Source organism: Rhipicephalus sanguineus, chromosome 1 (genome assembly GCF_013339695.2).
Source record: "Rhipicephalus sanguineus isolate Rsan-2018 chromosome 1, BIME_Rsan_1.4, whole genome shotgun sequence".
NCBI lineage: Eukaryota > Metazoa > Arthropoda > Arachnida > Ixodida > Ixodidae > Rhipicephalus > Rhipicephalus sanguineus.
In genome coordinates, this window is record NC_051176.1 from 221,546,965 (window position 1) to 221,572,986 (window position 26,022).

The following is a 26,022-nucleotide window of genomic DNA, read 5'->3' on the forward strand; positions in this document are numbered from 1 at the left end:
ATTGACCAACACAATATCATCGATGCATCTGCGCTAACACATGAAAAGTCCATACAGATGCACCTATCCTACAAGCCCCATTGGGGGGACATTATTCCTCAGTACTACCAGAGCACAATTTCGTCAGCGTTCACCCACATAATTATCTACGGAAATAGGTGCTCTGGGAATGGAACTTTAAGCCATCCACGACACTGTACAAGAAGCCACCTCTAAGCTGTCTATAATCAAACAACTAGACATCGCCGATTCTTCAGTGGTTTATCCAAGAACTCAACAATGTTCTCAAGGCGATGGAAATCTGCAATACGATACCCACTATGCATCGTAAAAGAGCTACTTGCATCACGGTACACTGTATTCAAGGCCATGCTGCGAAGCCTCACAACTTTGCTGCTGGCCAGCAAGTACACTGCCCTCCTAATACAGATCTGCTATCCATTACCCTCCCACCTCAGCCCCTCAACTCACTCCGAGCGATTAAGGTGTTTTTTTTTTTTTTTCCGGCGGGACACATGCGCTCTTGTCCCACCTTGTGGATATGTTGACACATGCGCTCTTATCCCGCCCTTATCCCACCTTGCTCTTATCCCACTCCTTCGCCCTTCACTTTACTAGGGCGGATGACGTTGTGCTTAGGAGGCATTAGGCCGGGATGGCCCTTATGTCGGCTGCGATCTCAACATCGAATGCATACCACCTAATATAGACGTCTCCAAGTTTGTAATAAGAACGCTCCCGTCTCCTCCCGCAAACCGGTCTCCACTACGGTGTCACGACCAGCTGTGACCATTGGATACACGATAACAGATTCCCCCAAACCCTGCATGAATACGTACACAACACAGAACTTACAGCACATATAAGATACATATACACACCAAGCATTATGCCTTAAGGGCAGGTCTTCATCGGGGCAAAAAAAGAAACCTCGAACAAGAAGTTTTGTATAAACTCCTGAAACTGCCTAGAATTTTTGTCGTAGAGAGCGCAGCCACATCAGTGAGTCAAACTATGCTACCCTAAGCGTACGTCATTGGATCCAACGTCTGTTGGCAAATGCAGGATTGCCACCACCATAGCTAAACATCAAAAAATAAAATGAGTCACAAATAACACATTGCAGGCTGTTCCTTATTAGCAGTGTACATCGGCATCATGTACTGCACCATCAACTTAAAATTTTCTGCAAATAATGCTTTCTGAGGGGAGAGAGTGAGAGGTACATTCGGTATCACTGAGCAAGGCGGTCCTAGTTTGTTACCGGCGCTTTTATCGCTGTATTGTTGCACGTTTTTTGCGCAACTTTACTTTCGCGCCCACCACGCTTTCGCCGGAAAAGGAAGGCGTGTACGCGATCCGCACTGAACGGAGGCGGCATTGATGAAACTTTACGCGATTTCACTTTTAAAGTGCGCCAGACGAGGCGACGGCACGGCGTCGTTTATACAACGGTGCAGACTTCGACGAGATAATAGACGTGGCTGGCGGGGAGTGCGTCTCGCGCAGCGCCCGCGGTCCACGACAGCGGCGGCCGTTGTCGGGGCCCGTGCGACGCTCAAACGAGGTCGCGAACCGCTCGCTTTGTAGAAAACCCGGCGAGCGCGATAAGGCCCCGCCGCTCTCTCTCCACCCTTGTTGCTCCCCGTTCGACGAAGAAAGTACCTAAAAGCTTCTTCTCAATGAGGATTCAATTCCCGCAGCTTCTCTTTGCTGCCGCGTTCCGGGGGGCGACACTGGCGGCAATGGTAGCAACGTGCTCGACGATGGCCTTTTGCGAGCGCCCGCGTCGATTTTTCCTAATGACCGGGAACATTTCTCCCCGCCGGCTTCTTGCTTCGTCTGCCGCGCGCGCCCAGCGCGTGAAACCCCCGGCTGGGCGCTGCTCTTCTTCGTCTTCTTTGTCTCGCCGTCGCGCAGCAGCCAGTGGCTGCTCCTCCTTGGCGCCGTATCGCGGGGCCACAACCGCCCCCTCCCCTGTGCTTCCTTTTCTCGGTACGCGCTAGAGCGTCCCCGTGTGCGTGCGTGTGTGCGGCCGCTGCGGGCGGTATCTGCTCGCTTCAGCATCAGTCTGCGAAGGAGCAGTTTGGCTGCCCTCATCAAGGGTCGCTCATCAGCGTCGCCACGTTCTGCGGGCAAGCAAGCACCGCTCCAGAACCCCGCCGCCGCCTTCGGGCGACCGTGAGTGACGGCGAAGAGCAGAAAATAAATATTATTAATAATAACAAAAATACGCGTTGCCGCCTTGGCCGCTGCGACGAGATTCGTTTCTCGCTTTGCGTCACCCGCCCTCGCGTCTCTCTCGCTCTCTGATGTACTGCTATGTATTGAGTATTACCCCTTTCCATTTTTTTTTTTTTGGCGACCGCCGAGCCTGCTGCGTTTCCCCGATTCCAATAAACAGCGGGCACGAATGAATAGAACAGCCTATTTGACATGATTCAGCTGTGCTCGCCCCGCAGACACAGGCAAGAGTAAAAGAAGACGGCGGAAAAAAAAAGAAAAAAGAGCGTCTTTAGAAGCTCATCCGCGCGACGTCCATACAGCGTTGCGTTCGCTGCCTACTCGCGCAGCCTCTTCTCGCATTGCTGAAAAACACGCGGCTCGGAAAACTTCAGTCGATGGTCGCAATGCTCTCCTTGGCAGAAACTTTCCACCTGACGACTTCCTTTCTTCGACGTGCCTTTCTGCTTGACGCATTTCTTTTTTGTGCCTTCTTTCGTACCGAATTCGACACTTTAGGGGGTTTTGTGGCGTTGTTTTATTTCACCGTGTCGCCTGATTTCGATTTTCATTGCTTTTTTTTTTTCAATGAGACTGGAATGCTATTCAGTGCGTCTATTGCGTTTCTCGAGGCCAGAGGTGGGTATACCAGCCTTGGTGGTTTACGTCACGCGTGCAGTAAGCATTTTCGCCTGACGTCACGCGTCACGGTTCTTCTCGTTCGTTGCAAGCGCAGCATGTTACGACATCACTTTTTGGCATCGCTAAAGAATGTCACGCAGCAGTCACGCTGGCGCTTGTGCGATAGCAGCAGAAAACACGTACAAATGATAAGGACTAAAGCTGCAGAATATATATATTTTACGACGCACGTTGATTTTTCACGGTATATTTACTGACGTTTCAGTTGGTAGAGCAGCCTTTGTCAAGTACATGTGAACTCGTTGACATGTACTTGTTACTTTGACAAAGACGAAACGTCAGTACATATACCGCGAAAAATCAACGTGTTACGTACTCTCTCTTGTTCCTTATTCTACCGGGGCCAGCGTGATATCCTTGCTGCAACTACAAATATATATATATATATATATATATATATATATATATATATATATATTATATATATATATATATATATATATATATATATATATATATATATATATATATATATATATATATAGTATTCGACTATGCTTCGCGACGACATTATTCGACATGAACGAACGTATATTTGACCGCATGTGACCCCCTGTAAATGTGGGTTCACTGCAGGGTAGACATGCTTTGCCGTAAAACCACCTAACCAAAAGCATGCACGTTGCCCTACTTCAAGGTTAAATGCCACACTTAAGGTTAAACGTACATATGACCTGCACCTCGATTGATTACATTTTTAAGCTCAAGCGTAACGTATTTTACCGCCTATAACTTGCGCCCTATTACTATTCTACTCCAGCCACTATTCGAACTATCAAATCACTACAGTAAAACCTCGGTTATACGAATCTCGCGATGTCATCAAAAATATTCGTATCATTCGAAATTCGTATCACCAGAAAACATGGAAAATTAGTATACGATAATAGAAGGTTGGCATATGTTCTGATTTATGTTGTTTCTCAGGGCCGCAGCGACGTTATGAGCAGCTCTGACTGATTGCCAGTAAAGATTTTAGATGTCAGCGACCATACTTGTACTCATAAATATACCGTGCGTGCGCGCGTGTGTAATTATTGAAACAGATGTGTTGTCACCCGTGATCGCTTGTACGCCCTTCCTAATCTAAATAAGTTCTTCCGCAGGACACCTGAGTACTGCGGCGAAAGTGACGTAAGAAGCACTTTGCATGCGATAAATGAACGCCAGGAAATTTCAGAACCACTGTCCTTTGTTGCTGCTTTCTTCTTATCGCAGTGGTGTTGGGGGTGTTTTTCGGGAGATTTACGGCCGTGCCCGCACAACTGGGAGGTTTTCTCAAACTTCGCTCCCGTGCAAGTCGGAGTTGGTAGGTGTGCGCGTACGTAGCGGCGCCTAACGCCTTCGCCAAGACCAAGACCGTCCATTTCGTCTCTTGGGGTCCTCGTCCTCCTTTCATGGGACGTCTGATTGCGAGGACATAGCTTGCATAGACGTGGCAGGCGCGTGTTAACACAGTACAACGACGCTGCTGCCTCGAGCACAGCAGCGCGCGTCGACGCGTTGGAAAGAAAAAAGGACAAATGCCACGCCAACGCCATCTGTCATCTAAACACGAAAACGCATTAAAGTCTCCAAGATTTGTGCACACAATCTCGGAGGCAACGACGCACCGCTTATGGCCCCGCAGCCAGTATTCCGGCGCCCGCACGTGGTTTCGGCGTCATCCGTGACAGCGTGAGCAGCACTTGTTCCTGCCTTTGCGCTGCGTTCGTATCAAACGTCGCGGGGTGAAAATTGGTTCGCAACAACCTTACTCCATTACATTGGAGGCTAATGGGACTTCACCGGGACCACAGGAAAATTCGTATCACGCCGAAATTTGTACGAGCCGTGATCGTATCACCGAGGTTTTACTGTATTCGCTTCGAACTCCAAAGTTTCTATTCACGCGTCTGCATTTTCGATCGAGGCCAAAATGTTTGAGGCCCATGTACTTATATTTAGGTGCACGTTAAAGAACCCCAGGTGGTCGAAATTTCCGGAGCCCTCCACTACGGCGTCTCTCATAATGATATCGTGGTTTTGAGACGTTAAGCCCCACATATGATGATGATGATGATTATTATTATTGTTATTATTATTATTATTCCCCCGTCCCTAATATATAGGGCCCTTCTGATTATATATATATATATATATATATATATATATATATATATATATATATATATATATATATATATATATATTATATATATTATATATATATATATATATATATATATATATATATATATATATATATATATATATATTATAATTCTCAGCCTGTCGTAGACCACTGCAGGACGAAAGGCTGTCCCAATGATCTACAGTTTACCCTGTCCCTGCGAACTTCTTGATTTGTTCACTAACTCTCAGCCTACCTCAACTGCGTTTCCCATCCCTTGGTGACGATTCTGTTGCCCTTACTGCTCCCAGGTTGTTTGGTCTACGCATTATGTCACCAGCCCAGGTACACTTCTTTTGCTTGATGTCAACTAGGATATCTGCGACCCCTGTTTGTTCCCTTACCCATTCTGTCGTCCTCCGATCGCTTAAAGGGCCCCTCACCAGCCTCTGAAAATACAAAAAAAAAAAAGACGAGCGCAATATTCTCTCCTGGCGTTTCTCGTCTTTCTGGCGCACTTCGTGACGCAGAACAGTGATTTCCGTGACGTCTATATAGTACATACTTTCGATTGGTCCATATACGCGAAATATCAGATGTGAATTGTCTCCTGCACTGATTTGCCATGCAGCCGCCCATACGTTCTTCCTTGCCTCCCAAGACTATCGCACGCGATCAACTGATTTCACTTCATTTTCTGTGTTTCCGACCGCGCAAACGGAGATAACAGCGTGTAGCCGACAAGCGCGAAATCTTGATGGGGTCAACGCTTCGTGCTAACATGGTACACGTGCTTTTAAAAAATGAGTGGCGAGGGCGAGATATCGCCTGTAGAAAGGGTAGCGAAGGCGAGGAGGAAGCCACTACCTCGTCTTTGAACGCGAGGTGGTGAGGGGCCTTTTAATGTTACTTCTATCGCTTTACGTCCCATTGCAAGCTGCGTGGTCCTCAACATTCTCTCTCACTCACTCCCCCTTTCTTACTCTCTCTCCCTCTCTCTACACACACACACACACACACACACACACACTGTGAAACATAGCTATAGAATACCGGACAACCGTGTCCCATACATATGCTTCTACGCTTTTTTTTCTTCACAAAATACGCTTCATTTTTCCGCAGATATCTTCGCAGCCGCCTAATGTACAACGCTTCGCCTAATGCACAAATTCTACTTCCGCAAACTTTCAGCCAAGTAGTTCGTACGGCCGCAGCGAGTTATATACGCTGGGCTAGCCTGCAAGACTTGCCTTGACCTTGTCTTCCTTCCATAGAGATATGTGTATGTAATCTCTTTCCGATTTCAGTTTCGTAGTTAAGACGTATGAGTTCCTAAGGGAATAATCTGAAATTGATTTAGCCAAACTTTGTTAAATTGCCAACATCACACTGTACGATTTGCCGCGCAAATATCGTCGGCTGCCTCATCTAGCATCGTACAGCTGGTGTGGCAGAATTGCGCTCTCGGCCGGAGGCGGTGTTTAATAAGTCCGTTTCCAAAGAAAAAACAAAGAAACAAAAAAAAAATCCCCTGGTTTATCGATCCCTTCGTGTGTCGAAGTATGTACATGCCATTAGCTTGACGGTAGCGCTTTTACTTTCTTCCTTATGACCCAGAAATGGCGATGGTTACACGGATAGCAAACGAACCGGTACCGACGATGAAAAAGTGAGGCACACAGCACTTGCTTCTGCTTTGCCTCTGTGTTGCCTTTTTTTTTTCTCATTTTTCCGTGGCGTGGTGGAATTAAAAAAAAAAAAGGCAAAGGGCGCTGTCTAACGCTCCGCGACGAGACGTCGTAAGACAAACGCGCTTGGTCATACTCATTTTGAACAAGCTACGGCGGTTATTGAATTCGCATTACAACCACCTAGCGGAACGAAGCCAAGCTGAAAGTTTGCGAGTGTGCGCATTGAAAGACATTTTTCGTAGCGGTGGAAGGGATTTGTAGTAGGTACCCCTCCGCAAATAAATATTTATTTGCCTCAATTGTCCGACAGCTTCGACAAATAAATAAATAAATAAATAAATAAATAAATAAATAAATAAATAAATAAATAAATAAATAAATAAATAAATAAACACTGTCATAGATTTTGAGCTCGCGCTGAGTTGAACAGAACCCGTCATAAGGGGGCAGCTAACCAGAAACTTTAATTTCGTTTAAGCCCCTTTTCTTTCCAGCTTTCTTCTATCTCTCTTTAGTTCAATGATTACTGTTCTCGGATATTGCTGGCCGTTGAAACTTTGTGTGGTTTCGTGCACTGCACAAGGTTCGAGCGAAAATAAATTTATCAGTTGAAAGTAGCGCTGCGTCCTTGTCTCTTTTCTTTCTACGTCCCTGTCTAGTCGCGCTTACTCACTCCTCACGGATGCAAGCCAACTAGCCCGCCAACGTGTTTTAGACAAGGAAGGCATTGCAGTGAAGCCACAGCGCGGCTCAACAAGGAGTTTCGCGGAAGTACGGAGCGTGCTGGCATGATGCCGCATGCAACGACGAAATTCCCACCTCCGTTTCGCACTGGTAGTCTAAAGAATTTCAGTGCGGGTGACGTGAACGTGCGCTAATAGAAAGTTATTCAAATTCCGCACTGTGGTTGGTTTGGGGCGCCTCTAGCCCGAGGTGGCACGTGTCTCATTGGAATCGGCTTCTGGCAGTGAAGACACTACTGAACACAGTTCATGCTTTTGTCCTCGGTATGCGACGCACATTTTAATGCGGACGCGTCTAATGTCGTCTAGTTTAGTGCGGACCTCTCCAGAGAGCATTAAACTGATGGAACCGGAAGCCCTTTTCACAGAGGAAGATCATCGCTGATGATTTTCATTGGCATCCCCTTTAGGGCGGGGCAGCGACAGATAGTCACCCAGTCTGTTTGAGTTATGACTGTGAACGCCGTTGGCGTGAAAACGAAATCTTTACTGCACAGTTTCACGAGATTATAACAGATCTGTGCAACCATTCGCAGACTTGCAATTCCCCTTCACGTCTGTGCGTGATTGACGCTCCATCTTTCGCTTCAATTCGTGTATTATTGCGGCTTTATCTTCTTCCCCAAGTGCATGGCAGCGAACCGTCAACATCCCGCCTTACCTTTATTCTCTTCCTCGTGAAAGGCGTAGCACCAACCTTCTTACTGCTCATACGGATGTAGAAAAACGCAAACACATCTGCTTTGACTCCAATCAATTTTTTTTTTTACTATGTCCCTCGGTATCATAGCAAAGCTGGGTAAAGAAACAAGCAATATCAACAAGCAATAACCACACACACCAGCGCTGTGTGTGGTTCTCTCCTTTTTGTTTCCGTCTTTTTGTGCGCCGCTTTTCTTTAAATATGAATATACACCAACTCGCCCAACTTTCTATTCTGTTACAATATATTTCTTGTACACAGGGCTCTTTTATTTGTTCTAATTTGAGCACTTCTCATCCGGCCACCCTGGCTTCACTAATTGCGCTGTGTACGTGTCAAGCGAGAGTCGCGTCGTGGTACGCACGCCTTGGTTTGTGCCCTCCGAACCTACAAGCTTCATGCGGTTGGTTGCCGCCTACTGCGGGCCATGCAAGAAGAATGTGCCGCATCTTGAGGTCTGAACTATGGAGGCAGGTTCGTGTTTTCAAGGACTGCATGCGTGTATCCTGTTACGCCTCAGGGGAAGGATGCAAGGCGCCGCGGTTCTTCAGGCTACCTGGACCGGTGTCGAACAAGTGAAGGATTCAGTGAATTCCTTTGGAATACTGTGCGACCGACGCTTCCAGCAAAAAGAAAACCAGCGAACAAACAAGGCAAGATTTTGAACCTAAGTGCTTCCCCACTGCCGGAGGCTGTTCAGTCAGTGCTACGTTTGAGCCCCAAGCTCGGGTTTGAGCCTCGAATGAACCCAGTTGAAGAAGTCGTGGTTGCTAAGACAGCTTCAAGGCGCGTGGAAGAAGACTTACGCCCACGGTGTGTAGTTGAGTCGATGCCTTAGCCAAAGCTGATGGAATTGCGAGGGAAAAAAAAAAAGCAGCGCTGTGTGTGGTTCTCTCCTTTTTGTCTCCGTCTTTTTGTGCGCCGCTTTTCTTTAAATATGAAGCAATATCTTTCCTTTACAGACTATACAGCCAAACATAGATACAACAAATACAGATATAAGGAATATTCGGTTATAACGAAGTAAATGGAGAGTAGTGTAGCCACATATACGTTTAAAACAAATTTTCGGATATAACGAAGCCATTTCCGTGTAACGAGTAGCCTAGTCGACAACCGGTTGCCACCCAGTTTGAAAGGTGGATACTAGTGAAGGTAATCATCATCAAGTAGAGCTTCTGTAGATGTTTCCCTTTTTCCTTAAGGAGCATATACGGTAACCCTATCGAGAAAAATCTGGGCGGTGTTCATGTGCAGGTGTTCGGTTACATGGAGATGCGTGAACCACCGTGACTAGTAGCAGGATGGGCTAGAGAGTAAAAAAATAAAAGCAAAAACACAGGCGGGATTATCAAAACTTACTAATGCTTACGCATTAGTAAGTTTTGATTCAATTTCCGCACACAAAAGGTAGACGACGACAGCTAAGAGAGCGATGCGAGGACGCGCAATGCTAAGCTCGGTTTTTGCGTCCGTCACAACCATAAAAACATGAATAGCGCAGGTAGATCGCCAAAACGAACGAGAGAGCGCAATGGATGACAAAGCATGCGCACTGCATTCACATTGCATGGCGTAACTCACCGACGTGGCAGATTGACGACTCCTCGTCGTAGCGATACTTGCAGTTGAACTGGCCGTTGCACTTCAGTTTCACATCGATGCACCAGCCATCGTCACAACTGAATTCTGTTTCCGGATCGCACCTCTCTGCGTAGGACAAAGGGGCCACAGTGAGAAGGATGACACCGGGTGCAGAGGCGAGTGAACCATCTGCAGCATTTATCGCGCAATCGAGCAATCGTTAGATCGTGCTGAAACTCGATCTAACAAAACCCGATTTTACGAATTTCCCGATCTAACGAAGGAATTTCCATTCCCCGGCAGGTACTCCTTCGGTTCAAAATTTGTATCAACTCGAATTAATGAAACTTTCATGGCACCAAACCCGATTTAACGAAGTTTTTCCGGAAATAAGTGGGTAAATGGTGCGGTGATATCTCTCTAATTTTGACGCAGACGCATTTTTTCTTCGGGCGTGCACTCTAACGCTGACGCGCTAAAACATCTAGTCACCCTAATCACGACGCTAGTTTTATTTTCACGAGTTTTTACACCGCAACTACGCACGGATGAAACGGACTTAACAGTCGGTAGCACTCTTCCGTACGAAATGGCGCTAGTGCGCGGTGGTGGTATATTCTCCCCTGTTAATGCTCCGGGAACGCGGTGGTTGCTTTCATTATTTCATTTCAGGTACTTTCATGCTTGTCCTGCTGACGCAACCACTGCGTTCGTTGTCGCGTCGTATTTGCATATCGGCAACATACATACATACATACACACACACACACACATATATATATATATATATATATATACGCACGCCTTTGTACTTGGAGCGAGGTGCACGTTAAGGAGCCCCAGAAAGGCTAATTATTCCGGAGTCCTGCAGTACATCGTGCCTCGTTATCATAACGTGGTTGTGGCACAGAACGCGCCGTAGTAGCTTAGCGGCTAAGGTGTTACGCTGTTAAGCTCGAGGATGCGGGCTCGACTTCCAACCACGGCAGCCGCATTCCGACGGAATGGAATATAAAGACCCAAACATCCGTGTACTTAGATTTACAAAGTTACTCCAGAGTCTCACGCTACGGCGCGCCTCATATTCATATCGCGGACAACCCCAGGATTAAATCTTAAGATTGCGGAGATGAAGGAAAGACCGTTGTTTTGAAGTTAGGGTTTACGCTAAATAGGCAAAACATTGCGAGGTGCGTGTAAAGCACACGGCGTGACGAACGTGCTATATATGCGCAGTGTTCGGCGACATATTTTTTTTATATCGACAGTACTGAAGTATATGTGTCGTATGATTCAGTGTGTGGAGCTCCTATAGCCTACTTCATTTCTGTTATTTCCCTTCGTGGTCTGACTCGTTTACAATTTTTTCCGAACTGCGCAATAAAACAATGATGCAGCGCAAACGCGTACGCAGCAAATAGTAGCAGGGAGTTAGGTTAAACGAGCTGTAGTGAAGAAGAGGAGGACATGATGGCGAAGCAAAAAAAAAAAATCAAGCCACAGCGTCATTGGTAGCCACGGGACAAGAGAGCTTGCTTGCCCCGATTTTCGCTGCCGGACGCCCGCCGTTCTTTGGCGCTAGCCCTTGACGTTCCTGACGTTCCGAAACGTTCACGCGTCGATAAATCATGGCACATTTGGTGAAGGTACGTGGATCTCCAGTACCAACCTGGAACTTCGCTCCCAGACGCTCCCACCCGATCAGCTAAAGCTCTTTAAATATTTACTACATTTAACAATAATTTATGCCGTTCAGAAAACCTTCAAAAATATGCTTATATGGAGATTGTTAATAGAGTAGCGATATCTGCTTGCAGGGCCCGTGTTTACGAAGAAGGAGCGTTCGTAAAAGCAGATGAAATTCGGCTATGATGTCGGACATACTTGATGAAAATGATCGAACAATGATTGAGAGCCGTTTCCGGAGAAAAATATTTCTGAGTTGGTCCCTGTAAATCTGTAACTTTGATGCACAAGTAAGGTTTGTAATGCATATATTTTTTTTCATAATGTTTATAATTTTAACAATTCCCGCAAAAAAATGAGCACCTGTGGCCACCGGTCGTTACAATTTCACTCTTTCTTTCCCATTCAACAATTTTTATTCATATATTTCTTTGCTGGCTGCTCGACATTTCACACGTATTTATGATGTCGGACATACTTGATGAAAATGATCGAACAATGATTGAGAGCCGTTTCCGGAGAAAAATATTTCTGAGTTGGTCCCTGTAAATCTGTAACTTTGATGCACAAGTAAGCAGGGCAATTTCAGCTTGCCCATGTAGCTTAAACATCCTGGTATGGAGGCAACGGAGAAGCAACAGTTGACAATACTCTAGCGCTGTGCAATCGATGCACGCTTTAAATCTGGCATCATTAAACTCGTGGAAACATGGGATCGCAATGCAAGCATTCAACACTACAGAAACATGCACCGCGCGCCTGCAACAAACGCCGTACCCTTGTATAAAAGATCAGATTCTGGCAGGCTTAACGACGCACTGCAGTGGTCCGGTCGTTTACGAAATCGCTGCAGGCTCAGCGAAGGAGTCCGAATGCGCTTAATTTTGGGCAAAGGAACGACAGAGGTCACAGATGCCACTCCTCTCCCCATTAGCCACGTGCCTGCTCTTAATATTATCTTCTCAAGTAGACTGAACGCGATTTGTCTGTTTTCTCATTTACAAAAGTCCGCCGCACCAACGGAGCAACAGCGAAATCACCGTCCAAAACTCAGTCGCCATCGGCGATGTACTCATCTCAGCGTTTGTAGCCTTGTCGGCGCTCATAAACTAACTCGACTCGCAACTCCGGCATCATAAGATTTCCGCGGACACCAATGCAGTCCCATGTGGCCGAACCAAATTAGATTGAAGTGCGGCTCCGAGCGTCACGACCTCCTCCTGTACGCGTTCTCCTTGGGGCTCGCAAAACGAACTTAAGTTTTATAGCGGAGTGGGGAATGGGTTGGCGCTTTACAGCGAGAAATGTCTATTAGTATAAGACGAAACGTGTGCGCGTGCGCGTGTCCGTGCTGCGTAACTTGCCGTATAGGCGGCTGAGGGATGTAAGGAATGCCGAATACACAACGATCGAGCTGCAGTTTGGCCGCCATGTATACACCTGGTTTGTATTCTGTCTGTTATGCGCATGTGCAAGAACAGCGCTATACCAACGGGTTATACCATTTTCTAGAATATCGCTTTTAAAAAAAAAAGCACAGATAAACTGTCTGGGGCGTTGTTGCTTTTCTTGGCACGTACCCTTGCCGATCCGAGTGCAGCGAAGAATCGACCAGTGGCTTCGGTGAGCGATTACCGAACCGGACGGCTTCCCCTGAGTGAGACACCGCGCCAAGTTAGAAAATTACGCGATGGTTCGCCGACACGCTGTTCGGCGGGGAAGCGGCGCCGACGGCGCGCCTACGCTCGTTTGAGGCGTCCCAATTACGCCCACTACAGAGAATGCGGCCCTCGGTTGATAAAAACGAGCGGCGCCGTAGGCAAATTTACAAGCCAACGCGTTTAATAACGCGTGACGGGACGAGACAGCGCAACCAGGCGCCCGCAGCGCGAATTAAATAAGGCGCAGAAACAAACCCCTCCACGAGCGTGGAGCGAAACCCGGTAGAGCAAGCAAGAATCCGGAGCCTGTGCGCGCCAGACCGACGAGCGATGCTCCAGAGTAGCCGGCCATTTAATGGCCGAGCCTCGTAGCGGGCCGCCAAAATGCCTCCCTCTTTCGCTTGTTTTGCTGCGCGCCCTCCCTTGCGAGCGGCCTGGTCGTCGCTGCGCGTTTCTGCGTCGGTTCAATTTATTCGCCAGCGCTGCCATGGGCCGGGAATGACCCTCTGCAGCGAACGTTACAGCCGGCCTTGGACCGCTTGCTTCTTGCGCCCGTCTTGCTGCCCTGTTGCCGGCCCCGGTGGCTGGCATGTGCAAAAGCACCCGCGCACATGTAAATGAACTTCTCCTGATCGGGAGCGGCGTTGTTTATGTATTGCGCGTGTTCACCTAATGGCGCGTTTCGCTGTTGCTCGGGGCGGGCACGTAGCGCGCATGGGCACGTGCTCACCTCCGCTGGAGATCTCTCTGAAGGCAGTGAAGAGGATGGAGAAGTTCCCGCCCTTGAGGGCGCCGTGCTCGGCGTAGTAGCGCACCTTGACGTGGTTCGACTTGGACTGGGTGGGCTCCGCCATTGTGCCACAGAAGTGGCTCAATGACTCGTGCTGAGGCTCCTCTGCGAGGATGTCCACGAAGTTGGAGCGGCAATTGTTTGGGTCCGCTAGCTTGTACTCGAGGAATGTCAGGTACATCTGCAAAGAGGGGCAAACACGCGCTGCGTCCTCTCAAATGCGCCAGAATGCTGCGTATCTACGGTAGCCGTAACTGAAGAGGGTTTGACACTGCGTCCCCCCGAAAATGTCATGGTTATCTGCTACGTTACGGCATGAAGGAGCCACACAAAAACAGACTGTCGCCAAAGTTTTTTTTTTAACGAATTGTGGTGCTTCTGGTGTTTCTATGAAAAGCTCTACCTCTAATAATAAGAATAATATTTGTTGGGGTTTAACGTCCCAAAACCACGATATGATTACGAGAGACGCCGTAGTGGAGGGCTCCGGAAATTTTGACCACCTGGGGCTCTTTAACGTACGCCTAAATCTAAGTACACGGGCCTGAAGCATTTCTACCTTTATCGAAAATGCGGCCGCCGCGGCCGGGATTCGATCCCACGACCTGCGGGTCAGCAGTCGAGCACCATAACTACTAGACCACCGTGGCGGATCCGCCACCTCGTGAGCGCTTGCCGGTTTTATGATACTGCACACACCGTGTATGCATAGTCTTGGTTCGAGTACTTTGTATATAGTTTTACCATGCGACGTTACTACTGTGTTAGCGCGTTGAATTTATCTTTATTTAACCCTCAACCTTTTCTTTTTTTTTGTGCGATTCTTCCAGGGGCCTTTAAGGTGAATAGAATTATTAAATAAAAAAAAATTATTGAGCAAACACGTCCTGCACTTATTACCTTTCCGCCCACTAACGCGTCGCCCACCTTCTTTCCGCGTCAGGCACATTTACATTGGGCCTTTTTCGAAGATATTCTGTTTTGCGTGCAAGAAACAACATTGACTTTCTCAGTCTTGTTCATCATATCAGCGCACATTACAACACAACATCGGCAGAGTGATAAATAAAACAGGCAGAGCACAATACATAAATATTTAATCTGCACGAAAATACGCTAGTAATGACACATAATTTTGCTAGCTTATTTCAATATGCACTGGCTCCAGAAACGAGCAAATAATTTTGCTGCATGCGCAGGTGTGTTTTATTTTCTTGCTCTTTTAAAGGTATACATGCAAGCACACACACTTTTGGCAGTATTTTGTACTCTTGCGTGATTACGTACCAGGACGCTCAAAGAGTCAGAGCTCTTCCTTAAGTTTATCCAGCTCTTCGCATTTGCAATTTATCCGATGTCCAAGCTTGAACATAAATGACTGGCTTTCAAAATTGATGTAATTGGTCTTCTCACGCACCTTGTATATCGCATGCATCACTCTGAACGTAATATTTTTATTTGTTATAGCACCTGCAACGAGTAAGAACCTTTGACTGGTAGAAGCTGTCCAGCACAACCTGTGTCGAGTTTTGAAGAAAGGGCTTCTACGTTTTGAGGACGAGGACAATGCCTGCCTTTTGAAAAGGAAGAGAAAAAATACACCATTTCCCGCTAAAGGGGACCATGAGGTGATGCGGAGCCGGAGCACTTGCACGATCGCGTTCTGTTGGCGTTCTTTGGGCATGCTACTGACCAGGGCTGGGCAAAGATACTTTGAAATTGTATCGCGATACGATACAAGATACTCAGACAAGAAGTATTGGAGATACAGATACAAGATACTACCGCAATAATTGTATCCGATACGATACTTGGCAATTGTATCTTAAGATACTTCGATACATTATCAAATTTGTTATTATAGATCCATATAATGTAGCAGCAAACGCGAATGTACGAAAATGTCTGCTTGAAAATTTCTTAACTGTGACCTATCTTGTTTCACTTGAATGAAATGTCTGTTAGTATCTCGAAAGTATTGCCCTTCATCTCAAAGTACATTAGTTTCCTTCCAAAACAACTTATTGGGGTTTGTTTTCGCTTCTTCACAGGACAACTCTTTATACACTTCGCTGACAGCGGTTCTTGCTTGTTATTTTTGCTATTGATGGGAGTCGCTGTTCAGCTTGCCGACCAGCTAGCGGGTTGCCGTATAATCACAATAATTTCAATAAGAAGCCTTCCCACGACGGCGCAAATACTGGTGTGGACTTTTACCTTGTCCGTAAAAGACAGCTTGCACAAAACCGTATATCGTGACAGGTGTACAGCAGCAGCGCTGGTAGCGACATTTTCTCTTTTTTTCTTTTTTCTTTTTTTTTGGGGGGGGGGGGGGGATGCGGGGTGGAACGCATGGTGTATAGTAGAGGTTTGAGACCTTTCGCTAGCGGCGCGGCCCACACACATGACCGTCTTCATCCCATTTGTTTTTATTTTCGAAATGAGTACGTTCGTGAGCTGCACAGACAAGATTGGTCTCAAGCATTCCTTTCGTGAGGAACATGTGGTCACCATGTGCTGAAACATAACCGTGGAACAAAAACTCACTCAGTCCTTGTCTTTCTTGTCTTCGTGGTCCGTCTTCATTTGCGCTGAAGTTCTGTTCCTAAATGCTATGTACCAACTAGGCCCAACAAAAGTTTTACTGAAAAACTCACTCGTTGTGTACATCGGTATCGATGTTTCTCGAATCCTGACTCCAAATCCCCTTCAGAAATGGCCTATATATGAGATATGGGAAAGGCTTCCTTTAAATCGTAATTTTGTTCAAACTCTCTCCCACCATCCTCACTGTACCGGCCCTTGCAACTAAATTTAGTGACTACGGCCCGCTGGGTATAAGCTGAGTTTGAGACCCCTGGTGTATACGCAGATGACGTAAAACTGCAATGAATATTCATATTCTACTTATCTGCTGGCGTAAAGGATTCTTTGTTGATAGACTCACTAACGTGCAATCTTTTAGCAATTTTTCTTCAACGAGAGAACATGTGCAACACAGAAGCATCTCAGACGTATTGTATAGTTGCATTGAGCGTCGCAGGACGCCGCCGCTATTGGCGCTATTGCCGCTTTTAGCTCACATTACGTAGCGATTAGTAATACGAAAAATATTTAAGAAGGCCTAAAAGAGGAAAACAAATATAAGCAAAATAGAAAGGTGGTTGTGTGTCAAACATTCACATTGAATGAGTACAGAAACACAATACAGAGGGCGCCCTTAATATCTATTAGCATGGAGTATCGTCAACTTACCTGTTGAGACAATAGAAAATTCGGTGCCTATGGAAAATTGCCTGAAACGGCTCGTTGGGGCGCACATGAGTAAAAGGGAGCATTCAGTAAAACAACGTTTCTCGAATCCCCTTCCTAACATCTTTAAGGTGGCTCCTAATGATTTCCATTATTATAATGCAAACTCAATTTCGCTATTTTCCTAAGCGGTAAGCAGAATGTTTTGTACTGTATACTCAAGCACGCCCACATAATTATATATTTGTTTTCAAAATCGTCTTGGCAACGTGTAAAACAGTGGTAGAAATAAAGCAGACAGAAGAATAAAGCAGAGATCTTATTTCGGGAGCGCGTTACAAAAGACCTACTGCAGTGACCAGACCGGAAAAACAGTGCAGAGACCTAGGTAATGTATGGGATGCAAAATGACAGCTAAGAAAGCACTTGTGCTAATAATCAAATTATGGTTTCATAAATTCTTTGAATAAATGTAGCAATAAGGGAAAAATACGCCACGCCAAGATATTTTCTGTTAGGTAAGCGCTTGCTCTTTTAGATCTAACATCAGTACCAGTGGTGCTAACGTTGTTAGATTCTTATTTCCTCATAAGTTAATTCATTGAATGCAAGTCAAACTTACATCTACGAGATACTTCAAATCGCTGATATGTAAAATTCACACGACGCAAACCAACCCCATTCTTGCACACATCACATTTCGTTACGGAGCAAGACGCAAGACGCAAGAGAATCTTCAATAACGACACTGTAGCAATACCAAAATTTGCGCGATAGACGCCGCGCGCAGTGGAGTACGCGGCGCAGGACAGTTGCTAAGAACAAGTGCCGCGGCACTGCGCAACTCAAAAGAAAAAGAGATCGAGAAAACAAAAGGTACGTGGGCTAGGCGTAGACGTCCGCGCGCTTGTCGTCCTTATCTTCTGCCCTCACTGGAGGACTCTGGCGGAAAAATAAAATTGTGTCACTGCCCTAAGACTTATTCAGATGGCTTTGTGGCACCAGTACCAGCTTGAGAAGCGGATATTGGCCAGCGATAATTGTTTCGCACGGTTGTGTTGCGAAAGAAGTATCTTGTATCTTAAGATACACGATATATTACCGAATGTATCGGAAATACAGATAAAGATACTCGTCTTTCGAGACGTATCGCGATACAGATACAAAATACCCATAGAGTATCTAAGATAGTATCTAAGATACATGTATCTTCGATACTGCCCAGCACTGCTACTGACCTCGCGTCGTGGAACGCGAAGAGGAACGCTACGCGCGTCTTGTCTTCCCTCTAGCTTGGCCGTTAATTCTCACAGGGCGAGCGGTGAACCTAGTCGGCAGGCGTGCGAGATGGGGGCAGCGTAGGAGAGGAGAGAGAGGGGGAGGGGACGCGCATGCGCTGGTGCTCATCGCGGCGTTTCGCAGGAGAGAATTTCGGAATGTCTAGCCCGCGTTTCAGAGGAAGAGTGGAGAGGGGGAGGGGAGAGAAAAGTGGAGAGGGGGATGGGGAGGGAACGTGGAGAGGGGAAAGGGTAGATGGGAAGTGGAGACGGTGAGTGGAGAGGGTATGCGCATGCGCAGTAAGGGTGGTCACGCCGCACACCACCACCACCACCGGATTGAACTCCGCCATAAGATACTTCGCATCTAAAAGGTTAAAGGGCCCCTAAACTGCCTCCGGTATTCTTTCAACGTTTCAAGTAAACATGCGCATCGAGTTCAGAATGCCGTCACGACCAACAATGCCAAACGCGGCAGCGCTATGAGCAGCGGGTGCGCCACAAAATAGAAAAACAATCCCCTGCTCCTCTCCGGGCCTTTCGGTTTCTCCTGCGTTGGTCGTGACGCCAGCGCCCGCATCTCGTCCCGTCAGCACTAACAAGAACCTGTTCGTCTGCAGCAGGTATACGCGCGCTCACTGCTCTTCCTCCTCGTACGGAGAGGAGGAGCCCTCTGCGAGGAGGGAGAGGAACCGACGAACAGAGCGTAGCGAAGGAAAGAGCGAAACGAGCGTGGGCCGCGTTTCGATCACCAAACGCGTATAACTCCGCTGTGATGGCACCATTTCGAAAAATTCTCACGGCTACGTGTTCGTTGTAGACTCGTGCGCAACTGCAACACCACAACTAAATTTCGAGCTATGGGTGGGGCCCTTTAACGACAAAAAAAAAAAAAAAAAAAACAGAAAGAGAGAAAGAGAGGAAGGGAGACATTCTACACACAATATCATACACTGCTTCAAACAATGCCTAGCTAAAGACCTATGAAAACGAGTAGTAAAGGTAGATTATAAAGAAGAACGGCAGCAGTACACCCATTGTTCAGCAGATGCCAATAAATAAGTTTGCAAAAGAACTGTGCCATTTGACTTAAGCACGGTGTAAGAGATGCATATTGTAAAACGGCCACTAATCTGTTGTTCTTTCACCAACACACTCCTAAAAACTTGGAGGACGCTTGAGCTTCGCCTTCAAGAGTAGAACGCGATAGCTTAATCGGGCCCCGGGCGCATCGCCTTCTCAAATGCTAGCCTCGCTTCGGTGCTCGGTGCATGCCTCAACCGTGCCGTAAGGAAACGAACGACTGTGCGCGTAACATTGGCCGTTTCAGAGTATCCTAGAATGCCTACTGCAGGTACAGATGTTAAGTGCCCACTACGCCATAATTATTGCTTTTGCGAATCAGCGAAGGGCCCACTACGTGTCCGTAAGGGAACACGCGATCCTACGCAGCAATATACACCTTGTTGAAGCGTTTGCTGATGGTGATGAATAAATATGTCTGAGCGCTTTGTAGTGGGTGGGCCTTTAAAACGCCCACTCGTTGCGCAATTCACATGTTTTGACGCCTGGCGCGATTTTACACTTCTGCCACGCAATATTATATGCGTTAAAGACACTCCTTCCACTAAATGACATTCATATAGTGCTTTTTCCCAAAGCACGTTCAAGAAATAGCATAGCTCTGTGGTAGAACACCTGCGTTCTACGCAAACGGCCTTTCTTCGATTCTTACTCGAACCTGAAGGTTTTTATTATTTATTTATTTGCATCTTTCACGATTATTCATACAGCGTTTTTTTTTTCCGAAGCAGCTTCAAGAAATAGCGTGGCTCTGTGGTAGAGCACATGCTTGCCACGAAGACGGCCTGGGTTCGATTCTCACGCGAACCCGAAGATTGATATCATTTAGTTTATTTGCATCTTTCTCAATTTTTCGTTCACGGACAAGATGATTTATCGCTCAGAACGAACGACGCCGTCGCCGACGCCGGAATTTCTGCGAAACGAGCTCTTTAACGCTATCGCGTTAAAATGCAAAAGTTCAATCTTATCAACCACGAGAACAGAGTGTGGGGTAAGCTTGTATAATAGTTCACTTGTCCGCCTGTGCTCCATCGCTATCCTGCTCCACCCGACAGTTCATGCAAGTTCCGGAGGGTGCCACACTCGAAGGCCAAACCACCTTACATTTTTGATGACTGGCGCGCTCAGGTTATCACTGGACCGCAGATATATGTTTCTGGTGTTCTTACAAACTACGCTGACACGTTTTCAAACATAGCTGTCCACACATCCCCCATTTTGCTTTGAAGCAAAACTGTTGATTCGTGATGCGTCGCTCGCTTCGCTGCTCTGAAAGGTTGTCGGCTCCGTAAAACGGTTGCGCTCTCCACTGCGCGTGACTTTAGCTTCGTTTGAGTTAATCGTCCAGTGACTGGCGGTTCATTCGGCATGCGACAAGCCTTAACTCATTAAACTGCGATCGTCAGTAAATCTCTTCCCCAACAGTCAGCGTTCAACGCAGCGGCTCCTCGTTCTCCACCGTTCTAGATCTGGCATCCACGGTGATTGGCTGGAAAAGAATGCTAGTACATGCATTTGTTGCTCTTCGAGAATATTTTATTTTGTGAGTAATCCCCACAAAAATCGCAAGAAAGAAAGAAAGAAAGAAAGAAAGAAAGAAGGAAAGAAAGAAAGAAAGAAAGAAAGAAAGAAAGAAAGAAAGAAAGAAAGAAAGAAAGAAAGAAAGAAAGAAAGAAAGAAAGAAAGAAAGAAAGAAAGAAAGAAAGAAAGAAAGAAAGAAAGACGCTAAGTTCTCGGACAATATTCGTCCATCACGTACTGCTCTGCAGCGAGTGTGCGCAGTCTTATCCATCTGTTCACATTCTCCAACGAAAATAAGTGTAGCTGCGCCAATGTATTCGGCGAGTGTAGATGGGGGATGCAACTCGGAAATTACCGCTATCGGGGCAGGCTTTTGTCGTTACATTCATGTCGTTTCTTAATTTTTCATCTAAAACCCTTGGCACGCGCAGGAATGCATATACATAGCACAAGAATAAAGTGCGACTGCGCACCTTCCAGGATGGCTTCACCCGAATGCTCCATGTGCACTCCAGGGGGAGCTTGTTTTGGCGGGAGTGTTCCAGCTGGGATGGCTTGATGTCTTCCGAGCCAATGACACCGTGGCTGCCTTCGACGTTGAACAGGCACTCTGAAAAGATGGCATAGCAAATCTCGGGTAAGCGCAGGTAAGGCGCACGCCAGTCGCTTGCAAACGAAGTTTGCAGAGACGCTATTTAAGAAGCGAGAAGCCAAGACAATTAAAAAAAAAGAATGCGCCGGTTTACGTCTCACATTAAAATAATCTTTGCTTGCAAATTATGGGGACTGTATTCTCATGAGGGAAGTAGGCCAGGAAAATTGCCGGAGTGCACGTAAGCATCAGCGCTTGGGCAAGAATTTGATTTATCTACTTATTTCTAAAGTCTCGCCGTCTACTGCTTAGAAAACCAGTAATGTTGCGCGTATTATTCATATATATATATATATATATAAGGCTGACGCTAAAGCGTCGATTCTAACATAATTATATATTTTATCATAGGTGTTGCACAGTTTACACTTCCCGGGAGATAAACATTGCTTATTACAATTTAACTGTCATTTAAGCTTCACTCTTGGTGGAAGAGTTGCATTTTCTTGTCGTACTTATTTGCCGTGAATGTTTCCACTCCTTTTTTTTCCCCTCTTCACCTTTCTTCCTGCTGTGTACAGAAGAACAGCAACATACTTGTGTGTTGGGAGGCCGGTGGTTCTCACCGGCTCCAAGAGAATAAAAACTTTGCGGAAACAAACTTGCTGGGAGGGAGGGATGGAGAAGATATTTTCCTGAGGCGTGCAGGGGTGGTGCGCGAAAAAAAAAAAGCAAGGCCTCCGTTTTAAGGCCTGAGGCGCAGTCACATAATATTCTTCAGGCAAGCGTCGTCCGTGTATAGCCTGTTGATGTGAGGGGCACCTGCGGCCGCCCGGGATCTTACACATCGAACTTAGCGGCACGCGTTCGCCATCGATACACGCCAGGAGTGCCCCGGGGACGCATAAACAACACGGGCACAACCGAACAGGCCGTCTATAAAGACTCATCTCAATCTGAGGGAGAACGCCGTGCGGCCGGCCGTGTATGCGCAGGATCGATTGATTACACCCACCGCCGCCGCCGCGGTTGCTCTTGTTGGCACGGCCGCCGTGTTACCAGCGATGTGGCATGCTCGCGTGCGCTTCCATTCAGCGCATCATGGTGGGCTGCCGGCGAGAGCGGCGGGGCGAACGCGCCCAGACCACCTGGGGTTCCGGCTGTGCACGCTCGAATCCGATTGACGAGGTCAACCGAGCCGCTCTCGGGGCCCATTAATAAATGGCCAATTTACGCGGAGCCGCCGCCTAGGGACTCGTCATGAGTGAGCCGGGTTACCGATGATGCAAATAACTACTCAGCGCCTCCTTCATATCCGTTCATGCCTCGAACACCTCACCCTCTGCTCTCCCCTTTGTTCTTTCCGTTTCCTTTGGTTCTTTTTTTTTGTCCTTCTGGCCAATTACGCCATGCTCGAGTTAAACGCGTACGAGCTTTTTCCTGCGCTACAGCTGCCACGTCATCTGTCCCGAAGCGAAAAAATAAAGTCACAGTTCCGCCACAAGGGCGAAGCAATGAATCTTGGAATATCACACAAAGAACGACAAGCATCTCGATACTCGCAGCGCCGCTGAAGCACAAAGAAGGACGCCCGAAAAGAACGCACAGGTATACACAGGACAAGCGTGAACTAACAACTGTCACAGTTGTTACGTCTTTGTGCTTGAGCAACGCGCTGCAAGTGTCGACATGGAGAATCAGACGCTCTTACATATTTCGTTTTCATTTAAAATGCGGCGCGTGGAGTGACCCTCGGCGTCTCCTGCCACACAGGTGCGTCTGACGCAAGCTGGGCCCGGTGTTCTTTTTTTTTTTTTGTTCCACATCACGAGTGGGTACAGAAAGGGGCCACTTTTTCGCGCGCGTCTCAAGGGCAGTTTTCAAATGGAAAGAAAATGTAGGGGCGTTGCGTGATAGAAAACAAGCTCAATCTCCTCCGAGATATGCGTACAATCAGCGGCAAATGGTGTATATAAATAGCTTGCCGTTATTTCGCCGGCGCATGTATGGCGCGTGGTTGCAGTCGTCCAACGCAGCGCGCTGGGGAGCGAGGGGTCGCTGCTTCGACTCTCCGGTCCGATACTTCGGAAATTTTTTCTTCTACTTTATTTTTCTTTGTGCCTTCTTTATATATATATATATATATATATATATATATATTATATATATATATATATATATATATATATAGATATATATATATATATATATCCGGGACATGACGGAGACGGCAAAAATCCACTGAGAGTGTCCATATAAGTGCTATCGCAATAAAAGCAGCGGCACGCCATTGGCATTGCTGGCAGTCCTGCAACACATAGCAAGGGATACCGTGCTTCGTTTAACAACAACTTGTACGCGACAAGTTTCCCGGTGGGCCGTTTTTTTGGGTGAAAGTTTTAGTTGAAGTTATATTTGCTAATAATACACCACGCCGAGTCGCGAAGACCGTAACTGTCGCTATTTGAATTATTTGAAAACATTTCCTCTTTCCTTATAGCTACTTGAGATAAACTGGCATACAAAAAATCACGTTCTGGCGCGTTACGTGCAAGAACCACTAAATAATTATGAGGTACGCCGTATCGGGGGACTCCGAGTTAATTTCGACCACTCGGGGTTCCTTAATGTGCACGTGTTGTTTTGCACTTCGGCGCCATCGAAATGCGGTCGCTGTGGTGGGGGGTCAAACTCGCGTGCTCGAGCTTAGCAGTAACTGGCTTCCTATGCAGTGTGACCATGTAGTTACGTTATGTAAGGGATACATGTTAGCGCAACCAAGAAACAAAGACTTGCGAAAGAAGGAGCAGGAAGCAAAAGGTCGCGCGCTAAACTTCGTTTGTTGAGATTGCTGAGTCAAGTGTTACGTTATGATACTCCAGCGTCAGCAAAGCTTTCTTTTCCATACAGGTACTCTGTAGAGGCAAACCACTAGATATCGTTCATATTTCGTAGCAGAGTTTTCAAAGCAGAGTTCGCTCTGAGCCTCTTATGTATACTTCGAAGGGCGCCCAGCTCCTATATTCTTGCACTGCTTTTTGCAGCGCGATGCACCACGTCGATGCGCCATCTGACGTCGCAGCCTGCATTGCATGAAAATTTCTGCGCCTCATTTGTGACAGTTGCCAGTATACAGCCGGGAAGTGCAAGGGACCCTGTGGCTCACGCTGGTCGCCGTTCCGCAAACGATAGCGTCGCCAGAGAAAGAGTGCGATGGTACAAATAGCTTTAGCGTCTATAGAAAGCGGTAAGGAATAGTCATCGAGTGTGTATCGCTGTTCGCTTACTTTCGACAGCAGTAAGCGGGCTGCAGTTTTGGGCTCATTCAAGCTGGTGAGCTCACTCGAAGCATGTATTGGCGACGATGGAGTGATAGCGATCAACAGGAACAGCGCTAGCGTAAAAGAGTTGCCGAAGGCATGGCGCTGCGCGTCGTTCGAGATGTCGAGCTCTTTGGCGTACGGAGTTCCATACAGCCATCGATCGATCCCATTGCCCGAGAATTTCAGATAGGTTTGTATATTTTCTGGATATACAGAGCGAAAAACGAGCTCCCCTAACTACACTATATGTTAAACTAGTAATGCAGAATACAGGAAAGAGTTATGTATGCCCTCTGCCACGTATACAAAACTACGAAGTACCTCTGTCTAACTCGTTAACTGTCACATCCCTTGGATGGGGTGCTTCACTTAAATGGGATGCGGACTCGAGGGACTTACGTATCGGTCCCTCGAAACGCCCACGAAAGCACGGACAATACTCTTTTGTGTACGCGCACTTTTGTGACAGTGAAACACATACTGAAAAGCCTCTTTGAAGGTATCTCGAATATAACGCGGACGGTATCTCGTTATTTCGGGCGCCCGACCGTAGACACCTAAGAGTGTGCCTCAGTCTGCTATGTACCTAATGAGAACCTCTAGGTCGCATATTTGAAGACGACACGAATGCGTTTGCAAGATGGATAAGTGCGATGCTACGCGTATCAGTTATCTAAATATTTAAAAAAGCAGCCATTATCTATGTGTCTAAGCATGCTTTCTGATTTTGATAATTGGCGCTCTACACAAGGGCTACGACTCGGCGTAAAAATGGATGAAAAAAAGGAAGCGTTTTTTTCCCCTTACCTTCGGGTGGTGGCTCATGGGTCTCTGAAACACGAGAGAAGAAAGAGTCATTAGTCAAAGAACGTGCATTTCAAACAACAACATACTACATGCTGACATGAAATGTATACACGCGGACTTGTCGAAACGTTGGCTTCAGTGACATTCCGCTGCAACGATTTCTCATCGTTTGAGATATACACTGCTTCATTAAATAGTGCCAGCGCATTGTACGGACAATAGTTCAACAGATGCGCCATGCGAAACCCGCAGCGACTACACACAC

General features: G+C 46.8%; 1 protein-coding gene across 1 annotated transcript in view; it reads right to left on the minus strand.

The window, feature by feature from the left end:
- LOC119372721 (neuropilin and tolloid-like protein 2) overlaps nucleotides 1-26,022 on the minus strand; it is a 333,508-nt gene that overhangs the window by 21,073 nt on the left and 286,413 nt on the right. The window contains exons 4-7 of the mRNA XM_037643153.2: nucleotides 25,758-25,781; nucleotides 21,509-21,645; nucleotides 13,840-14,080; nucleotides 9,763-9,888 (exon numbers count right to left, since the gene is read on the minus strand). Coding sequence (XP_037499081.1) covers nucleotides 9,763-9,888; nucleotides 13,840-14,080; nucleotides 21,509-21,645; nucleotides 25,758-25,781 — 528 coding nt within the window. The remainder of the gene's footprint in view (nucleotides 1-9,762; nucleotides 9,889-13,839; nucleotides 14,081-21,508; nucleotides 21,646-25,757; nucleotides 25,782-26,022) is intronic.